This window comes from Galeopterus variegatus, unplaced genomic scaffold, assembly GCF_000696425.1.
Source record: "Galeopterus variegatus unplaced genomic scaffold, G_variegatus-3.0.2 Scaffold2318, whole genome shotgun sequence".
NCBI lineage: Eukaryota > Metazoa > Chordata > Mammalia > Dermoptera > Cynocephalidae > Galeopterus > Galeopterus variegatus.
The window spans coordinates 247,014-265,722 of NW_007728429.1; the positions used below are offsets into that span (position 1 = coordinate 247,014).

The following is an 18,709-nucleotide window of genomic DNA, read 5'->3' on the forward strand; positions in this document are numbered from 1 at the left end:
TTTTTTTTTTTTTTTTTTTTTTTTTTTTTTTTTTTTTTTTTTTTTGTCCTTTTGGAGACCAGCCACACCGCGCTCAGCCAGTGAGCGCTGTGATCCGAACCCGTGGCGGGAGCGATGCTGTGCTCCCAGTGCACCATTCTCCCGAGTGCGCCACAGGCGCGGCCCAGTCACCTTTTCAAAACACAAACCTGATCACGTTACTCTCCTGCTTGAATGGTTCCTGGAGACATTTGCATAAAGCCCCCAATCTTTGATCTAGCCTCTAGGGCCTTCCTCAGCCCAACACCTGCCTCCCGCTCTGGCCTCATCTTCTCTGCTCCAGCCATTCGTGATTATTCCATACTCTCTTTCACTCCTGCCTCAGGAGGAATCACTACCTGATTCACTTCCCTCTTACCCCTTCACCTGACGTAATTTCAATTTATACCCTACACACCGGATTAAAAATCCTGCATCAAGGGGGCCTTCCATGTACCCCTCCCCAGCCTGGCTTGGGTCAGCTCACCTATGAAATGCCCCCACTGACCCCTACACTTCCCCCTTGTGACCCTCATTCTACACCTGTTTGGTTGCTGTCTTCCCCTCTAGATTGCTAATATCTGTCCTGTTCATGTTGAATGAATCGAAGAATTAATAACTGAATAAAGAGGCTGAATCTACATGTCGCTGGGGTCTCCATCTCAAACTCAGAGGTAAGTGTGCGCAGGCACTGTATTAAGTGCTCCAGATCCTCTGCAAAGGGCTCATCCTGTCCTTCCCTCTTTTCTTCCCTTTCCCACCCTGAACTGGGTTTGGCAAGTCCTGGTGGGGTGTGAAGTGTCCTGGCCTACCTGGATCAAGCCTGGAGGTTTGGGGGCTTTATCCAGAAAGGTCTATTTGCCTGGATTTAGAAGTGGGTGTCTTGCATCTATAAACTCCTTCTGTGGTCTCCAAAAATCCTTCTGTCAGAGACTTGCTAATGCCTTGACTTTCTTTTCCTTTCCTCTCAGTCCAATATTTAATAAGCTGCCAGAGTTTGTAGCTACTTGAAGCTTGTCCAAGTCTCCCTGGGGCACAGAAGAACTATGTAAATTGCCTCCTGGGATTTATAAAGAAGATGGCACCAGGGCCAAGCATTTGGAAACACGTCACAGGCCAGCTTTGTGTGTCGATAAGATGCTTTTGTGGCAGATGAGTCCACACACCTGTGCATCCCACTGGCCAAACCCAATATCTGAATTGGATGGCAAAACAGATCTCAGCATATGAGGGATCCTTTCTAGTCTGCTGAGGATACTCTCAGTCCACAAAGAAAGAGACAGTTTTGGCACAAGGCTTCCTTGGCCTCACTGGCTCAGTAGAGAGTCACAGTCCATAGTTGAGGTCAAAATATATTTAGCCAGCAGCAGTTAAACTGAAACGTTTTAAGTAAAAAATCTCAAATGGCCTGACTAATCGTTTCAACAGGCGACAAGGGAAGGGGGAGACATGAAATGGAGCAAGGGTTAAGTAGGAAAAAACTAACAAAAATATCAAACACCCTGTCCCACCATAAAAGGGTGAGCAGAAAAAAGAGGGGGGAGCAGAAGAGAAAATAGCAAGAGAGGGGTGAGAAGGGGGAGCGAGCATGGGCAGCAGGGAGCGGGGCATGGAGGCGGCTGCTGGTCTTCAGCACTGGACCACCCTCCCCAGCTGGCTATGCGGAGGGCACCATCACACCATCCACGGGCCAGCACGTGGCCAGCCAGATACTGCACTGGGCTATCCCCTGGCAGAGCGGCATGGCCCCAGCAGGACAGAGTCACTGGAATCCTGGCCCCAACCCATTCACACCCTTCCTGATTCTCTGCCCATGAACAGTGGTGGTTCTGAATGTGAGCCCCAGCCTGGAACCTCCACTGTCCCTCCAGGTGGTCCCTCCCTTTTGATTCTGCCTGTTCCTCTTCAGTATACACTCTCTCCGGTGAACAACACAAAGTCCCAAAGTCCCCACCTCTTAAAATCAGACAAATTGGGGGTTAAATCAGGTAGGAACCCAGATGGTGTCTAACCTTTAATAATTATTATTACAGATCTGAGAACGATGAACAGTATTTCCCAGAGTATATGAAAAACAGTAGGCGAGAAAATGACATTGATTTTTTGCCAGAGAACCCTGCTGGAGACCAGCTGACAGCATGTAGCCTTCAGATGATCCGGATCCCCAGCACTCCTCAAGTGCTCCATCTTCCTGGATCGTATTTCAGAGAACTCCCCCTCCCGTCATCTGAACTTGGAAGGCATTAAAGACTTTTTCATCCTCAGGGATCTTGACCACTTTCCCTTCCCAGCAATTCGCTGTTAGTGGAAACACATTGCACTACAGAGAACAAACGTGGGAGCAAGAGAGAGCTGAGTCCGGTTCGGGTTCTGCCACTCACTGGCAGTACCGCTTCTGACAAGTTCCTTCGCCTCTCTGAGCCTCAGCTTCCACATATGGAAAATGAGGAAATTTTGACCTCCCTGAGGGATTGTTTCAAGGACAAGGAAGATAATGAACATTAAGGGACACAGTACAGTGTCGAGCATAAAGTGGGCAATGGACACAGCTAAGTTCCCTGTCCTCCTTCCTATTCAGGACTCCTCTCTGCACTTATTACTGTCTAGCCTGCACGTCCCCAGTGAAAAGCTTCCGTAAATATCCACTTTTACCAAGGAACAGAAATTGACCCTGCTGACCTGGAGTAGCCCCTTCCCCTCGTGCTACCATGGCTTTTCACACCTGAGGACCCATTTCCTGCAGCTTGCTGACTACTCTTCTGTTCACTCATTCATTCACACACTCAGCCACTCATGCATTCAACAAATATTGACCAGAAACCCTTATATGCCGAGCATCACGCTAAACAGGGGAATCATGGAATGAACAGGGAAGGGAATGCAGCTCCTGCGTTTACAGAGCAATGGCATTTTCCAGCTTGAGGTGCTTGAACAGGAAAAGGGACAGGAAAGCAGGTGGTGGGACTTTGGCAGCTGCCCTTCAGGGCTCCTCCCAGATACTCAGATGCTGTATTCATTTCCTGTGGCTGCTGTTACAAAGTGCCATAAACTGGGTGGCTTAAAACAATAGTAATTTATTCTCTTTCAGTTTTGGAGGCTAGAGGTTCAAAATCAAGGTGTTGGCAGGATCATGCTCCCTCCAAAAGCTCTAGGGAAGAATCCTTCCCTGCCTCATCCCAGCCTCTGGGGGGCAGCCAGCAGTCCCTGGCTTGCAGCCACATCACTCCAGTCTCTGCCTCCATCCTTACATGGTCTTCTTCTCTGTGTGTCTTTTTCTGTCTCTCATTAGGATCTGGGGCCCACCCTGATTCAATATGATCTCATCTTGATCCTTACTTTAATTATATCTGCAAAGACTATTTCTAAATAATGTCAGATACTGAGGGTGCAGGTAGACATGAATTTGGGGGAGATGCTATTCCACCCACTACAGATACCACCTCCCTAGGAAGGCATTCCTCATGAGCCATTCTCCCACTCTGCCCCAGGCAGGGCCACCATGATGCTGACTTATCTCCCCCATTTCATCATGGGCATCTTGTAGGCATAGACCATGTCTCTGTATCCCCCACAGCTAGCATGGGGCCTGGCACTGAGAAGATACTCAGTAAATGTGTGTTGAACTAAACTAAACAATTCCACAGAAACTAGAAATTTTTTACCGAACTCCAAGGTCTAATGGCAAATGTATACAGGACATAAATTCCAAGAAGCTTCTCCAAAGCCCAAGATAAGCAACATTCACCAAATACCAATTGAAAAAGAATTAGGGTCCGTGAGGAGAAGCTCAGGGTCAGGCATAAGAATTTATCTAAGAAAACTAATCTGTTGGCACAATGTCACCTGCTGGGATGTCCTGTTCTCTGTCTTGCCAACCTAAGCTTTTGAGGTGATGTCATGAGAGGCTGCAGTTAAAGCAGAGTCCGATGTGGAGGGCACTGGAGTGGGGGTGGGGGTCTGGTTTCTGAAATGTCAGCTCCCACGCAATCTCATAGGAGTTCTAGGCTCCCGTTCAAATACCACGTCATTCTCTTCATGTGGGGAATTTGGTTTTTGTTTTCCATAAAGATATCCATGAGTCTCTTTTCCTCTTCATTTCACTTGTTTGATTCAATTAGAATGCCAGGGCCTGGGATCCAGAATTCCCCAGTAACCCTCCCATAGCAAGTCAGCGGTCCAGAAGGAAATGGTGCTTTGAGGACACTGACAGAATCCGAGGTGTTTGTAAGTTAGGGAGATACAGAGGTCTGTCCTGTTCAAAATCAGAGGCTGTCTTTGCAGTTTCCCCAAAAGACCTGTCAGTACTGCCTACATTCAGAGACAAGAGGCCCACCTCAGGGCAACTGCAAAATCAAAATCTTCTGAAAGGAGCTGTAAGAGAAGCAAGGCAGAGACAGCTATGCCAACGATAAGACCGAGGAGAAAAGCAGTAGAATTCATTAGCAGGGCCTCTGGGACATTTATCTTTTGTGGAGTGTTGGGGAAGAAAACAGGATTAATTCCCACTTTGGGTATGGATTTATTTGGCTTACTTATCTGAAGGGCAAAACTAAGAATGCTAATGGGTTTGAGGGAGCATAGACCATTCTCCACCTGGGACTGAGATTACTGATATCTATGCACATGATTGTAACAATTAGCCTTCAAAAAATATTTGTTGAATGAATGAATCAGTGAGTGATCATGTCTAACACTTACTGCTCATTTACTCTGCATCTAGCACCGCTAAGGGCTTTCCTGCATCACCTCACTCAGGCATCTCAAGAACCTTCCAGCACCTCGTCAGCACCCTTCCCTGACCACCCTAACTAAAGTAGGCGCCCCACTCTCTGCATTATTTCTCTCACTCCTCATTTCTTCCCTTCATATCTTTTATCATAATTACTCATTGTTTTATTTTCTTTCCTGAGTTTATTTAGTTGAAACCCCCACCCAAATGGAAGGGCTGTGCAGACGCCTACATCTGTTTTCCTGGTACCTGACACACAGTAGGCAATCAACTAATACATGTTGAATGCATACATGCATGCATGAGTGCATGACTGAATGAATGCATGCAGACTGAATGAATGAATGAATGAATGAATGAATAATGAATAAATGGCAGTCCAGGCATTTAAGATGCAGCAAAAATGAGAGAGAAGATACCTTTGTAGAATGGCATGAGGTGGGGAAGTGCACATGGGGGAAGGGTTGAATGGCCACGAGTAGGGCATAGAGTTCTTTGACCAAGTGAGTCCTGCAGGCAGCCAGTGGGAAGGATGGAGAAGTATAGAAAGTTTAGATGGGAGGCTATTCCTGTCCCCTGGGAGGAATGATGAGCTATGACCACTAACAGTAGCAATGAGTAACAAGGGAAGAGAGGGGGACATGAAACAAGGAAGCAGAAGCCACAGGAATCACTAATTGGATCCAATTGACTAATTGTCTGTCACTAAAGGGGTGGGGGGACATCAAGGAAGAGAGAGAGCAGTTTCCAGCCTGGCCGGCCCACAGGATGCCTGTGCCATCAGCAGAAGGAAGGGGGAGCTTGCCATGGGGTGCCCAGCTAGGACGTGAATGCATGAGAAAGGCATGGAAGCCTCCCAAGTCACAGAAAGTTTTCCTTCCTCCAGGTGTTCCTATATGTCCCAAATCTCTGCAATCTTTTTTTTTTTTTTTTTTTAAGATGACCAGTAAGGGGATCTTAACCCTTGACTTGATTTTGTCAGCACCATGCTCTCCCAAGTGAGCAAACTGGCCATCCCTATATAGGGATCCGAACCCGTGGCCTTGGTGTTATCAGCACCACACTCTCCCAAGTGAGCCATGGGCCGGCCCTCCAAATCTCTGCAATCTTGCCTGTGGTCCTTCTCCCCATTAGATCTCAGGGGCTCGTTTTGAGAACCCCTTTTGAAACTCACCAGCCACCACTGAAAACATCTAAAGATGGTTTGTATGTGGTGAGCTTTGGTGTCTGTGGAGGAGCAGGTAAAACAGTGTCTCGGAGTAGAAGAGAGCACCCTGGCTCTGCTCCTCACTGGCTGTGTGGCCCAGGGAAAATTAATCAACCTCTCTGTTCCTGTTTTCTCATCTCTAAAATAGGGATTATGATAATACCTGCCTCCTCACAGAGTTTTTGAGACAAGTAATGGAATATGTAAGGCTGTCCGTAGGTTAGCCATGATTATTATATTATTACTGCTATTAAATATAGTGCACTGCAAAGTGAAATGGCCGTGGAGCCCACCTCTGCCATCTGCTGACTGCGCGGCCTTGGGAAGGTCGCCTCACCGCTCTGAACTTCAGTGTCTTCCTTGGTAAAATGGAGATGATAGCTATATCATCCTGTAGTGGGTTGAATGATGACCCCCCTTGGCCCCCAAGATAGAACTTTATTTGGGAAAAGGGGTTTTGCAGATGTGATTAAGTAAAGGATCTCAAGACGAGAACATCCTGGTTTATCTGGGCAGGCGCTCATCCCAATGACAAGTGTCCTCATAAGAGAAAGGCAGAGGGAGATTTGGGACACAGAGGAGAGCTTTGTGTGAAGACTGAGGCAGAGACTAGAGTTATGCAGCCCACAGGCCAAGGAATGCCTGAAGCCACCAGGACCTGGAAGAGGCAGGTCTGCCCCAGAGCCTCTGGAGGAAATGTGGCCCTGCCAACAGCATGATTTTATACTTCTGGCCTCCAAAACCATGAGAGAATCAATTTCTGTTGTTTTAATCTTTCATGTTTATGGTAATTTGTTACAGCAGCCACAGAAAATTAATACACAACCTCAGCAGGTTGCTGCCAGGATTGTAAGAGGCACTGTCCATAAAGTAGGCAGCATTCGACAGCTTGTAACAATTATTACAGTTCACTTCCTTCCTCTAGACCTTCATTTCCCCATCTGTAAAATGGGAATATGAGGTGGGATGAAGGTATTCAAGTTTTGGCTACCCTGTGCTGGCTCTTTCACCACTCAACTCCTTCGCAAGGCAGGTTGGGACCATGTATTTCTCTATCTCCCACCCTCTCCGTCTTCTCCCTCACTGCAGGGATCCGTGACAGAGATTGCACCCAGTTGGTGGGTCCTTGCATTTCTCTGTCCATCACAGAGGATGGTGGGCACTTGTCCTTGTCCCCAGTTCCTCACTGGAAGTGATGATGTGACCCCATAATCCTGAACAGTAACTCTCCAGATCTCCCAACATGGAAGAAGACTCTAGAAAGTCATTCAACCCTTGTAGCACATGGCTGCCCCGATTACATTTTAGGAACTACAATATTCTCCTTCTCCTCAGGGCTTGATAAGGAGGAGGTACTTAAGACACCCATATAAATGTTTAAAGCAAAAATAATAACTATGAATGGTGGGGATAATAACCTATGTAGAAGTAAAATGTATAAAAATGACGGCAGAAAAGATGGGAGGGAAGAGATGGCAGCGCTCGGTGGATGCATTGGATGGGGACACAATGATCTTTCACCCATACTGTGCAAAGAAGCCTGCTATGGCTCAAATGTGTCCCCAAAAAGTTCATGTATTGGAAACTTGATCTCCATTGTAACAAGGGGAAGAGGGCGGGACATCTAATATGGTATTTGAAAGGTGGGATCTCTGAGAGGTGATTAGCTTGTGAGGACTGTGCCCTGGTGAATGGCTTGATCCATTCATGGAGTGATGGGTGTGGTACTGATGGCTTCATAAGAAGAGCAAGGGAGAAGGTCAGGTGTCTTTCTCAGCCCATTCTCACCACGCGTTAGCCTGAGTTACTGTGGATAGTCGTCACCCACCAAGAACGCTCTCACCAGATGTGTTCCCTGGGCTTTGGACTTCCCAGCTTCTGAAACTGTAAGAAATAAGTTTCATGTCTTTATAAATTACCCAGTTTCAGATATTTAGTTATAAGCAACAGAAACCGACTAAAACACAGCCTCCTCACTGCTCTCCCTGGCTCCATTCCCTTCCAACTCGCTGTCCCCTGCCACCAGGAGTCTGGATGGGAGGGGCAATCCTAGTGGGGTGGGGAGGAATTAACCCACTTATCTTTCTAAAAGATAAATCTGGCCAGATGTCTTCCTTGTTTACATCCTTTCAATGGTTTCCCACCTAAAAGAATTCTGACGGTGCTTCCAGACCCAAGAGTTCCTTTACATGTGGGAGAATAAACAGCCTCCACCTGATTAGATAACAAATAAAATGGGAGCCAAGGGCCCACCCAATGCTCTTTGCCTTGGTGCCCCACACTCCATCTCTTCAACTGGCCGAAAAGAGAACTCTCTTATTTGCCTATTTAACAAACAGTGCTTAGCTATTAGCGAAAGCTGTTGATTTATAGAAACAGAGACTCAACAGACCTCAGACCCTTGACCTTCATACTATGGGGACACAGTGACCTGGTCTTCCATGCCCAAGACACAGGACACTTATCCCATGAGGGCTCAGTCCCCGTGAGTGTGGTCAAGGCCTCAGTTTCTCAAAAAGTTTTCAAGGAAATGCTTTTGCCCTTAAAATTGCCCCCTTCTTTTCATCTGGAATGATGATTTATTTCATTATTCAGTGACTGGAAATCCAGGAAATTTTGTGGTTAGAATAAAAATGTGTCACACACAATTCTATATATCCATGCAGTGAGGCTGAGAAAATCCGAGAATTAAAAACCACTCCTTCTCCCCCAGAGTTTAATGGACCTCCAACCTTAATCAAAAAACATTTCTTAAAAAAAATGTAATTTGAGATAAATCTGTGTAAACAAAGATAATGGTCAAAACACTGTAGTTTCTTGAATTCGTTTCAAGCCCCAAATTCTCAAATGCAAATGCATTTCCAAGCCATGGAGCTTGCTGGAGGCCTGAAGTTCACTTGGTGCAGTCCAGAGAGTCCACATGGAGAAATGGAAGCACCAGCAGGCCTGGAGTAAAGCATGCGAGGGCCTGGGTCTGAGGTCAGGCCCTCCCTGTACTGGCCATGGGACCATGGGCAGGTCACTAAGCTATGGTGTCCTTGCCCGTAAAATGGATGAGCCTCATCTGCCCAACACTCTTGAGAAAACTGGGGTAGTACATGTAAAAGCAGACAGTGGTCTACAGTGGCCAGGGATAAATATTCTCCTACGTTCTTCATTCCACTTTTCCATACTCAAGGCCCATTCAGCCTGGGGAAGCAGGAGCAGATGGATGATTAGAGAAAGTCACTGAACACATTCATGTATCCAGTATCCAAATCAAGAAATGGGACATTAAAGGATCCCAGAAGGCCCTTCTGCATCCCCATTCAGAATTCGACTCTCTAAAGGTGACCACTATCCTGATTCCAACACCTTAGATTAGTTGTCTCTGTTTTTGGACTTCACATAAATGGAAGTGAATAGTTTGAACTCTTCAGACTGCCTTCTTTTGCTCAAGATTATGTTTGTGAAACTCGTCTATGTTGTTATGTGCACTCACAGTTTGTTCGTTCTCATTGCTTACGGTCCTGAATTATATAACTATACCATAATTCATGTATCTGTTTGACTCTTAGTGGGCATTTGTATAGTTTCCCATTTGGAGTTATGATGAACATTTATATGCGTATCTTTGGTGAACGTCTGTACGCATATCTGTTGAATACATAACTAGGGATGAAATTGCTGAGTCATGGGGTGCACACAAATTCAGCTTTGTAGATACAGCCAATCAGTTTCTTAAACTTGTTGTATCAATCTCTACTCCCACCAGCAGTGTATGAGAGTTCCAGCTGCTCCATATCCTCAACGACATCTGGTATTGTCTGTCTTTTTCATGTTAGCTATTCTGGTAGATGGGAAGTGCTGTATCACATTTCAGAGTGGTATTTTTAAAGTGTAAATCAGATTATGTTACTCTGCCATTGGTTTCCCTTCACACTCAGCACAAAACTCAACTCCTTATTCTGATCTACAAGGCCCTGGTCACCCCTGACTTTCTCTTCAAACACTTTCTACTCACTATGCTTCAGCCCCAGTGCCTTCTTTCTAGTGTTCAAATATGCCAAGGTCATTCCCACCTCCATCTCTGACCACCGTCTAGTGTAGTCATGGTAGCACCTTGTAGCACCTACCAATACCTCCCATTTCCTTTCTTAAGATTATTTTCTGCCTTATCACACTAGAATATATGCTAAGAGCAGAGCTGTTTATCTTCAATGCCTAAAACAGTGCACACAACAAATATTCAATAAATATTTATTGGACAAATGGAGAGTGAGAGGGAAAGAGTTCATAGACAGCATTCTCAAAGATAATTCTAGGATATTAAAGCTAGTGGAGCCCCCACTCCACCCCTCCCCAATTCAATTGATAAAAATGAAGCTCAGAAAGATGAAGCGACTTGGCCAAGTTCACAGTCAGCAGCAGAGATGGGATTTGAACCCAAGCTCATGATTTCTGGTCCTACACTGCCTACAAGAACAGAGATAAAATCTTATTCCATATAAATGAGTCTCTAATTATTGGATGTTAGACATTAGGAATTGATTCAGCCTGGAGAAGTCTCCCCCCACACCATGAGGGATGACAACACATCAAAAGGATGTGAGACAGGTCATTTCTGGGTCCCCCAAATCATTTCTGACCTTGGTTCAGAGGAAGAGGACAAGGTCAAGAGGGTAAATATGGACGGAGGTGGCTCTAAGTCCATCTTCCATCCTCTGAAATGAGGAAAGAGAACCATGTTGGCAGGAACAGTTTCCCTGGGCTCCAAGGCCCTGTTTCACATGCTTAGTCTGGGTGAGAATCAGGTTGTACCACAATGTGGGCCCCAGGACCGGTTGCATAATTGGATGTGTAATCAGTACCTTAGAGAACTTCAGCCAAAAGCACTCCTGACTCCACTTCAATCTTGCTGAATCACCTCCAAACCCCATGACTGGATGATTCACTGGTCTCCTCTGGGGTCATGACTATCAGGTGCTGACCCAGAAATGAGAACTAAATTCATAAGGGGAGAGATCCAACTAGAGTTGGAACACTGGCTTTTCCAGTGCCTCAACCTACCACTCTTTGGGTTTCCTAAGAGTGACAGAAGCCATGTTGGTCTCTTCCTCTTCAATCTAAATAAAGGAGGAAAAGATCACCAGAGACCAACTAGAAAAGATGGGAAACAAATGTTTGGGAAGAAATTAACTTAGGATGATAAAAACCACACATATCCTCAATCCTTTATCACAATTCCAAAATCCAAAAAACTCTAAAAACCAAATTTTGGCTTGTTTGTTTCTTTCTGTATATTTGCAGCAAATTCATTTGGCAGCAAAGCCTGATGGCAAAAATTGACATAGAACTATTTTTAGTTTTTATTTGTCCCTCTTTAGGTGCATCCCATACTTTTTGATGTAGGAATATCTTTGTTTGATCATGAGGGGCTGAATCAGATCCCAGTGGAGTGTTTCACATCCACTGATACACTGTATTCACTGATCCACTGATACACTGTATCCACACAACAGTATATTTTGCCTCTCATTACTGAAGGATGAGAATTCTTAACATAAAACACATCTTGCTCCTAAGACTTCAGATAAGGACAGTGGACCTGTAATTCTTCACTTACTTTATTTGGTCTCCCTAAAAACACAGGTCAGGCAGCATCATCCCCATTTAACAAATGAATAAGCTGAGGTTTACAGAAGTTAACTTAAGTCCATACAGGTACTTAGTTTCAAAACTGAAACTAGAACCCAGGTATAGTGGATATACATTATTTTTCCTGCTGGTCATTCATGCCCCTGTCTTTTTGTAATAGCACCTCGGTTTTGCTTTAGAAAACCATGCACCCCTCCCCCACTGCTTGTAGACTTGGTGGGCCCCACTTTCCCCAAGGCAAGTGAAGGGCGCATGCCCCAAGCTAAGCCAGCCGGACTTTCTCTGTCCCTCAAAACTATATCCAGAGAGGAATTACTTACTCAAGGACCAACAAGAGTTAGAGCTGGATGCTCCCAGTAGTGGTCCCGGGAGAAGCTCTAGGTATTGATTGCTGCCCTGGGCTCTCTGAGGCTTGACGCTGCACCTTTCCCTTGGAATCTGGGACTTAGTCCATATCTTTCCAACAAACTCCTTTTTTGTGTGCATTGGCCAGAGGTGGTTTCTTTTGCTTTTAGACAAAGAACCCTGACTGAGATACCATGTCTCTGGTCCCTAGGCCTCCACTCTTTCTTCCATTCAATGCGGGAGAGGATTATTATACACACACACACACACGTTTGTGTATTAGATAGATTAGATAGATAGATATTAAATATATATACATACGTAAGTGTAATATGGTTAAAATGGGATATGTCTCTCTCAATTTATAGGTACTTTATATCTATTAGTTTTTATTATCATTTAATATATCCATACAATGAAATATGAAGACAATAAAGTATAAATAAATAAACCAAAATATTAAGAGTAGTTACCTCCAGGATGGGATTATAATAATATAGGAAAATTATTATAATAATATAATATATTATAAGAATATAAGAAAATTATTATAATATAATATATTATACTATAATATAAGAATGTAAGAATATAAGAAAATTATTATAATCCCATCCCAGAGATAACTACTGTTAACGTTTTGGTTTATTTATTTATGCTTTATTATCTCCATCATATTTCATCATATGGATGTATTAAATAATAATAAAAACTAATAGATATAAAGTACCTATTAACTGAGAGCAAATTTGCAGAGCACTTTGTGAGCATTATATTATTTAATCCTTATAACAACCCTATCAGGTGATGTATTAGTTATCTATTGCTACATAATAAATTACTCCAATTTAGTGGCTTAAACCAACAATAAGCATTTATTATTTCACACAGGTTCTGTAGGTCCGGAATTTGAGAGTGGCTTAGCTGAATGGTTCTGGCTCAGGGTTTCTCATTAAGTTACAGTCAAGATGTCGGCCAGTTATTCAGCATGTTTCATCTGAAGGCTTGACTGAGGTTGGAGAATCCACTTCCAAGATGGCTCACTAATGGGGCAAGAGTCCCCAGTTGCTTGCCACATGGATCTTATAGAGCTACTTAAGTGCCCTCCCAACATTGTGGCTGGATTCTCCCAGAGCGAGTAATCCAAAAGACATCAAAATAGAAGCCACAGTGCCTTTTATGACCAGACTCAGAGGTCTCATTCTGTCATTTTACAGTATCCTATTGATTACAGAGGCCAACCTCTCCAATGTGGGAGGGAACTACACAGGATATGAATAGGAGGAAGTGGGTATCAATGTGGGCTACCTTGGAAGGCTGGCTACCACAACTGGGTGATATCGGTTTGTTTACATTTTACAGATGGAAGTCTGTGCAATTGGCCCAAGAGTGCATGGCTGGTTGGCTGCAGAACAGGACTTGAATCCAGGCTGACCAACTCTAGAGCCCATACTTTTAACTATGATATGATACCACATCCCTAATTTACTTGGCCATCCTACTAATGTTGAATATCTAAGTAAATTCCAATTTCTTATTACTAGAAATAACACTGCAGTGAACACTTTCTACATAAATCTGTATCTCCACGTCCTGCTACAGTTTTAGGACAAATGCCTAGAGATAGAATTGCTAGGTTAAAAGGTATGAATTTTTTTAATGCTCTTGACACGTACTGCAAAATTAATTTCCAGAAAGGAAACACCAATTAACAACCTCAGTGAAAGTTCATGTGGATGGCTGTCTCACTGCATTCTTAGCACAACTGAGTATCATCATTGTTTACATCTCTGTTAATTCAATAGGCTAAAAGTACTCATTCTGATTTGCATTTCTTGGGACATTTCTTCACTTTATTATTATTATTAGTTATTTGCATCACTTAGTTACCAGCAATAGAAGCCAGTTGATTAATTTTAATTGGAAAGGGAGTATTAAAAGAATACCATGTAGTGCATGGAATTAAAGGGAAGATGGGAAAACCTGGCTTGAAAAGCAGCAGGGATCAGAGCAACTCCAGGACTCTAGACAACAGGAAGGGATAGAAAATAGTCTTGCAGGCCACCGTCACTGGCATGAATCAACTTAACATTCTATTCTTCTCTGGGTAAAGTGCCCTAGCTTGGATCACATGTCTAAGAGTAGGGCAGGTCAACCAAGACAGCACTTAGTAGGGAAGAAGTAAATAAACTGCTATTACCAAAACAAAGAAGGACTGGATCCTAGACAGCTAAAAGAATAATAAAGGTCTGCTACAGGGTTTGATTTTTATGGCTCCCAAACCCATGCTCTTCCATTAAGTTAAAAGTTCTCTGCTCCTTATGCTGGTTCATTGTCTGTTCTTATTAGCTGGTCAAGTAAAGGACATTTACTTTGTTTTTGCCAAAGAAGTTCAGCAACATCAGAGTCTCCACCATGGGCTAAGTGGGAAAGAGTCCTCTTCGGTTGGGAGTAAAGTCTAGAAATGTAGAAATATGGAGATAAGACTCCTTCAACCCTGTCAATTACAATAACAATGAGCAAAGGGGTCAAGGAGAGACCTTTACCAGGTGTTGGCAAACTTTTCTGTAAAGAGCCAGATAGTAAATATTTGGGGCTTTTCAGGGCTATATCGTCTCTGCCCCAGCTACTCGGCTCTGCTGTTGCAAAACAAAAGTAACCATAGACAGTAAGAAAACAAATGGACGTGGCTACGTTCCAATAAAACTTTACTTACAAAATCAGGATTCGACCTGGGGGCCATAGTGTGCTGACCCCTGCTTTAAACCAAACGACAACAAAACAAATAATGCTCCTGTTTACAGTTATTTCAATTCTGGCTCCAATATGGTGAAATTTCTCCTATGATTTTAAAGAATTTACCCTCAGTTGCCAATATTTAGGAAAGTGTTCATTTGATTTATCACTTGCATTTTAACCATAAACTACATCAGGTGATTTTGGCTTGGAGAAAATATAATGACAATAATGAACTATTTGATGAAGACTCAAAATCCACATCAAAGTCAACTTCACTATCATTGTAAATGGGGGAAATGTGCATAATTTACTCAAGAACAGCCAACATGCATTTGCTTAGCAACTATTATGTGCCAGGGACTGGGGCTGGATACACAAAATACACAGGCCCAGGCCTGAAAGAGGTTGAGCCTAGTGGAGAAACTCAGGAAAACAATCCACAGTTGAGTGTTTCTGTAGTGGGTGATAGGTAGGTGTTACAGAGAACCAGAATCAGGTTTGAACAGCAGTAACTGTCTCGACATGGAACAGGCTGCCTCATGGAAAGGCCAGAAGACTTTGAGCAAAGGATGGATAACCAATGCCCAAGGGAAATTCCTAACTTGAGCAACAGCTCAGACTAGATGAACTATAAGATTCTGTAATAGTCAGACATCTGGTGGGGTGCCTGCAAGATTTTAACAATTCCCCCTTCAATGCATATCCGAGGTTGAGCCCCCAGTGGCTAAATCTACACTATGTTCCCATCCACATGTCCATGACTGATTGATCCAGGGGTCAACAACTGACCTAAGCAGGGTACAGTAGAAAGTCTTCAAAGATGACTACCATCAATTCCTTTGCTCCTTCTATGCATATGCTACTCCTCATTTCAAGAGGTTAAGTCTATTTTTCCTATGCTTGAATTTTGGTCTTTTTCTTGACCAATAGAATATGGTGGAAGTGATTTCTAAGATAGGTCAGAAGAGGTTTTGTGGCTTCCGTTTTAGTCTCTTGGAACATTCACTGGTTAGTCTCTTGGAACCCAGCTGCTGTGCCGCGAGGAAGCCCAAGCAGCCCCATGGAGAGGCCGATATGGAAAGGAGCTGAAGACTCCCCACTGACGGTCCAGTTGAATCCCCAGCCAACTTCCAGCACCAACCTGCCAGTCACATGAACACACCGTCCTGGAAGTAGATCTTTCAGGCCTAGTTCATCAAGAAAGCTCAGCCCAGGCTGATGCAGAGATGATCTACCCAGCCAAGTACTGCTCAAATGTCTGACCCATAAATCATTAAATAAAATAATTATTGTTTTAAGCCACTAAGTTTTGGGGCAATTTGTTATTCAGCAATTGATAATAGGAACATAACCAGTCTTTCTTTCCCAAGAATTTGAAATTTAAACATATTAGAAGTTTTAGAAGCTGAGTCTCATTAAAAGCAATCTTTGTGTGCATTAGAATCACATGGAGATACTGGGTAAAACGTAAAGTTCTAGGTCACCCCTGATCCAAATCTCTGGTTCAGTAGGATTGGGGCAGAACCTAGGAGTATATTAAGCAGGGATTTAAACAAGCACCCCATATGATTCTGACATCATGTACTAAAGCTATGATTTGATACTCGACTTAGAGAACCAACACACACACACATTCAGACTTTTCCTCACCCTGTGCCCCCATACCAGCCTTGACTTGAGCCCCTAACAATCCAGTCTTGGCTATTAGTAGCCTCAAATCTGGTTGGGTTTCAGGGTTTTTTTAAAAAAAGCCCATGTCAATATAAAACTCAGTGGAGGAGATAGTGGTGGCTGAATCCTCATTAACCCATAAATCAATGTAAATTGAACTTGAAGCCTTAATCTTCTTCCTAATTTTAGAATCCTAAAATATCTAGGATTGCCGGATTAAAGGTCTCTCTTTAAAAGACAATGTAAAATGTGTTATAATCCTTGTTATATTTTTTTCCTCCAAAAGGCAAATGTCATCAGACACCTTGGGGATCCTTCTGGGTTATATCACAGACAACAGGATTCTCTCAGTAAGACAGGCCCGCTGGGGCCCTGCCTTTATCTGCAGACGAGATTTCAAAGGACTGGTCAGCGCGTGTGAACCCTGGCCGAGGCCAATGGCCTCAGTGGAAGATTTTCTTTGAGGAGTTCAGATAGCAAACATGATTTACAGGCACTGGACTCCCACAGTCCTGCTTTAGTTAGGCATGAATCAGGTCAAGGTCTCTGTGTTCTTTCCTGCTTAAAGATTTATCTGGGAAGAAGAAAAAGAAAAAGTTTGTGAAAGTTAATTGGTGGACTATTCACCTCTTCCCACAGGCAGTCCAGAGGCGAATACTACTTAACTGGGCATTTAATAGGTCACAAAGTGACAACCGTGAAGTTTTCCAATGCGGAGTCAATGCTAACAAACTTGTAAAGCAGGTGAAATTTGCTTTGGGCAACCTTCTCCCAACTCTGTTTTAGTAACATTCTCTCCTTACCTCACCCTCTGTCTTCATGTCACCCTCTGTTCCTCAGTTGTTCCCCAGTCAAGGTTCCCCACCTAGAAGTGGGTTATTCAGGGAGAAACTTATGCTCTGGAAGTGTTTTCTCCTCTTTCTTTAAACTTTAATCAACCCACCCCTTCCATCCAAACATACCTTTCCCTGTTCCCATTCCCTCTGGACCCTTCCCTGCCTCACTGATCTGATGCTTCACTCTTTCCTAGCATTAATAGGTGATCATTTTATTATTTTGCTCCAGTTTCCAATTTAGTAGGAACCTCGTAGAAGTAATCCCTCAGGGTAACTAGCAGAGGAAGCTACATGCAGGCTGGCAGTGAGGTGGGTGGGCTGAAAGCACGCACGCTCCCCTCTCTCTACCAGGCACCTGAGAGACCCAGACGAGCCGCAGGGGCTATCTCAGGTGCCTGAGAAGAACCCAGCAACCGAGGCAGGGAGAGTTCATTCTTAACGTGAGTCTAACTGAGTAGACCTGGATTTTGAAATAAAAATGACCTTTCCTGGAACTCAGAATCTATTCATTCTTCCCTGGGCAGATGAACAAACTTTATTTTTAAAATCTGGAAAATAGAACTACCTCCCCTCCCAACATGAAATAAAAACATGGAAACCTGAAACTCATCTGTCCAAACAGTTACTGGCTGCTGCTGAGGCACATTTGGGAGGGGGTTGACATTCGAGGCACAGCCCAGCCTTCAGCCCTGGCTCACTGCAGAGGAGGAGGATGACGGAATCAGTCCATCTGACCAAGGCTCTTCTCCCACCTCACCTATTTTCCCACTAGAGATTGGAAGAAATCTGGAACCAGAGTCAGAAGACCTGACTTTTTAACCCACGCCTTCCTGCAAACTGTGGGGTCTTGACCATAACAGGAAAATGAGTGCAAACTTTGGAAATTCTCTTCACCCTAAAATATCCAGGATTCCAAGACTGAAGTCCTTTGTTTAAAATATAAATAAATTCCCTGAAAGGAGTGGCACATTGATCGGCTGTTACCCATTACCCCTGGGCTCCAATGAGTCTCCCAGCTTAGCTTGCCCGTCATCACACAGGCCCTAAAGGATGCCACAAAAGACCAGTGATTTAAATAGGGTGATGAGGAGGGAAAGAGCTAGAGGATTCTGTCTCTCAAGGGAGGACAGGAATCTGGTGGGAGACCATGCTAAACCACAGGAAACAGAGGGCTTGGGACCCCCAGGAACGGACAAGGTATACCAAACTAATTTTTTCCACTGCACGCTCTTCCCTTGGCTGGGCCTTAAGAAAAGTTGCAAGGAGCCTGACCTGGTAAGAGCTTTTTAGACCTTTATGGGTGCCATTAAATGGTAAATAGCTATAGTAATAATTATCCTAAGGAATTCTCATCCCATCAGTGCCCTGGCACATGTCAAAATAGCTGCTCTCTTTCCTGTTCAAAAAATGAAACTCACTGATGTGTGTCCAGGAGGGGTCAGAAGGGAGAGAAAAGAAGAAAATAGCTAACAGCCTCCTTTATTCAGCATCTGCTCTGCTCGAGCATCACAGTGCTCGAGGCACTGT

The 18,709-nt window shown here is 44.0% G+C and overlaps 1 protein-coding gene across 1 annotated transcript in view; it reads left to right on the forward strand.

Annotated features, from left to right (window-relative positions):
- KLHL38 (kelch-like family member 38) overlaps positions 1-15,764 on the forward strand; it is a 26,046-nt gene extending 10,282 nt beyond the window's left edge. Inside the window, exons 3-6 of the mRNA XM_008581296.1 lie at positions 2,052-2,216; positions 5,882-5,988; positions 14,286-14,380; positions 15,606-15,764. Coding sequence (XP_008579518.1) covers positions 2,052-2,216; positions 5,882-5,988; positions 14,286-14,380; positions 15,606-15,764 — 526 coding nt within the window. The remainder of the gene's footprint in view (positions 1-2,051; positions 2,217-5,881; positions 5,989-14,285; positions 14,381-15,605) is intronic.
- Positions 15,765-18,709: the final 2,945 nt, after the last annotated feature.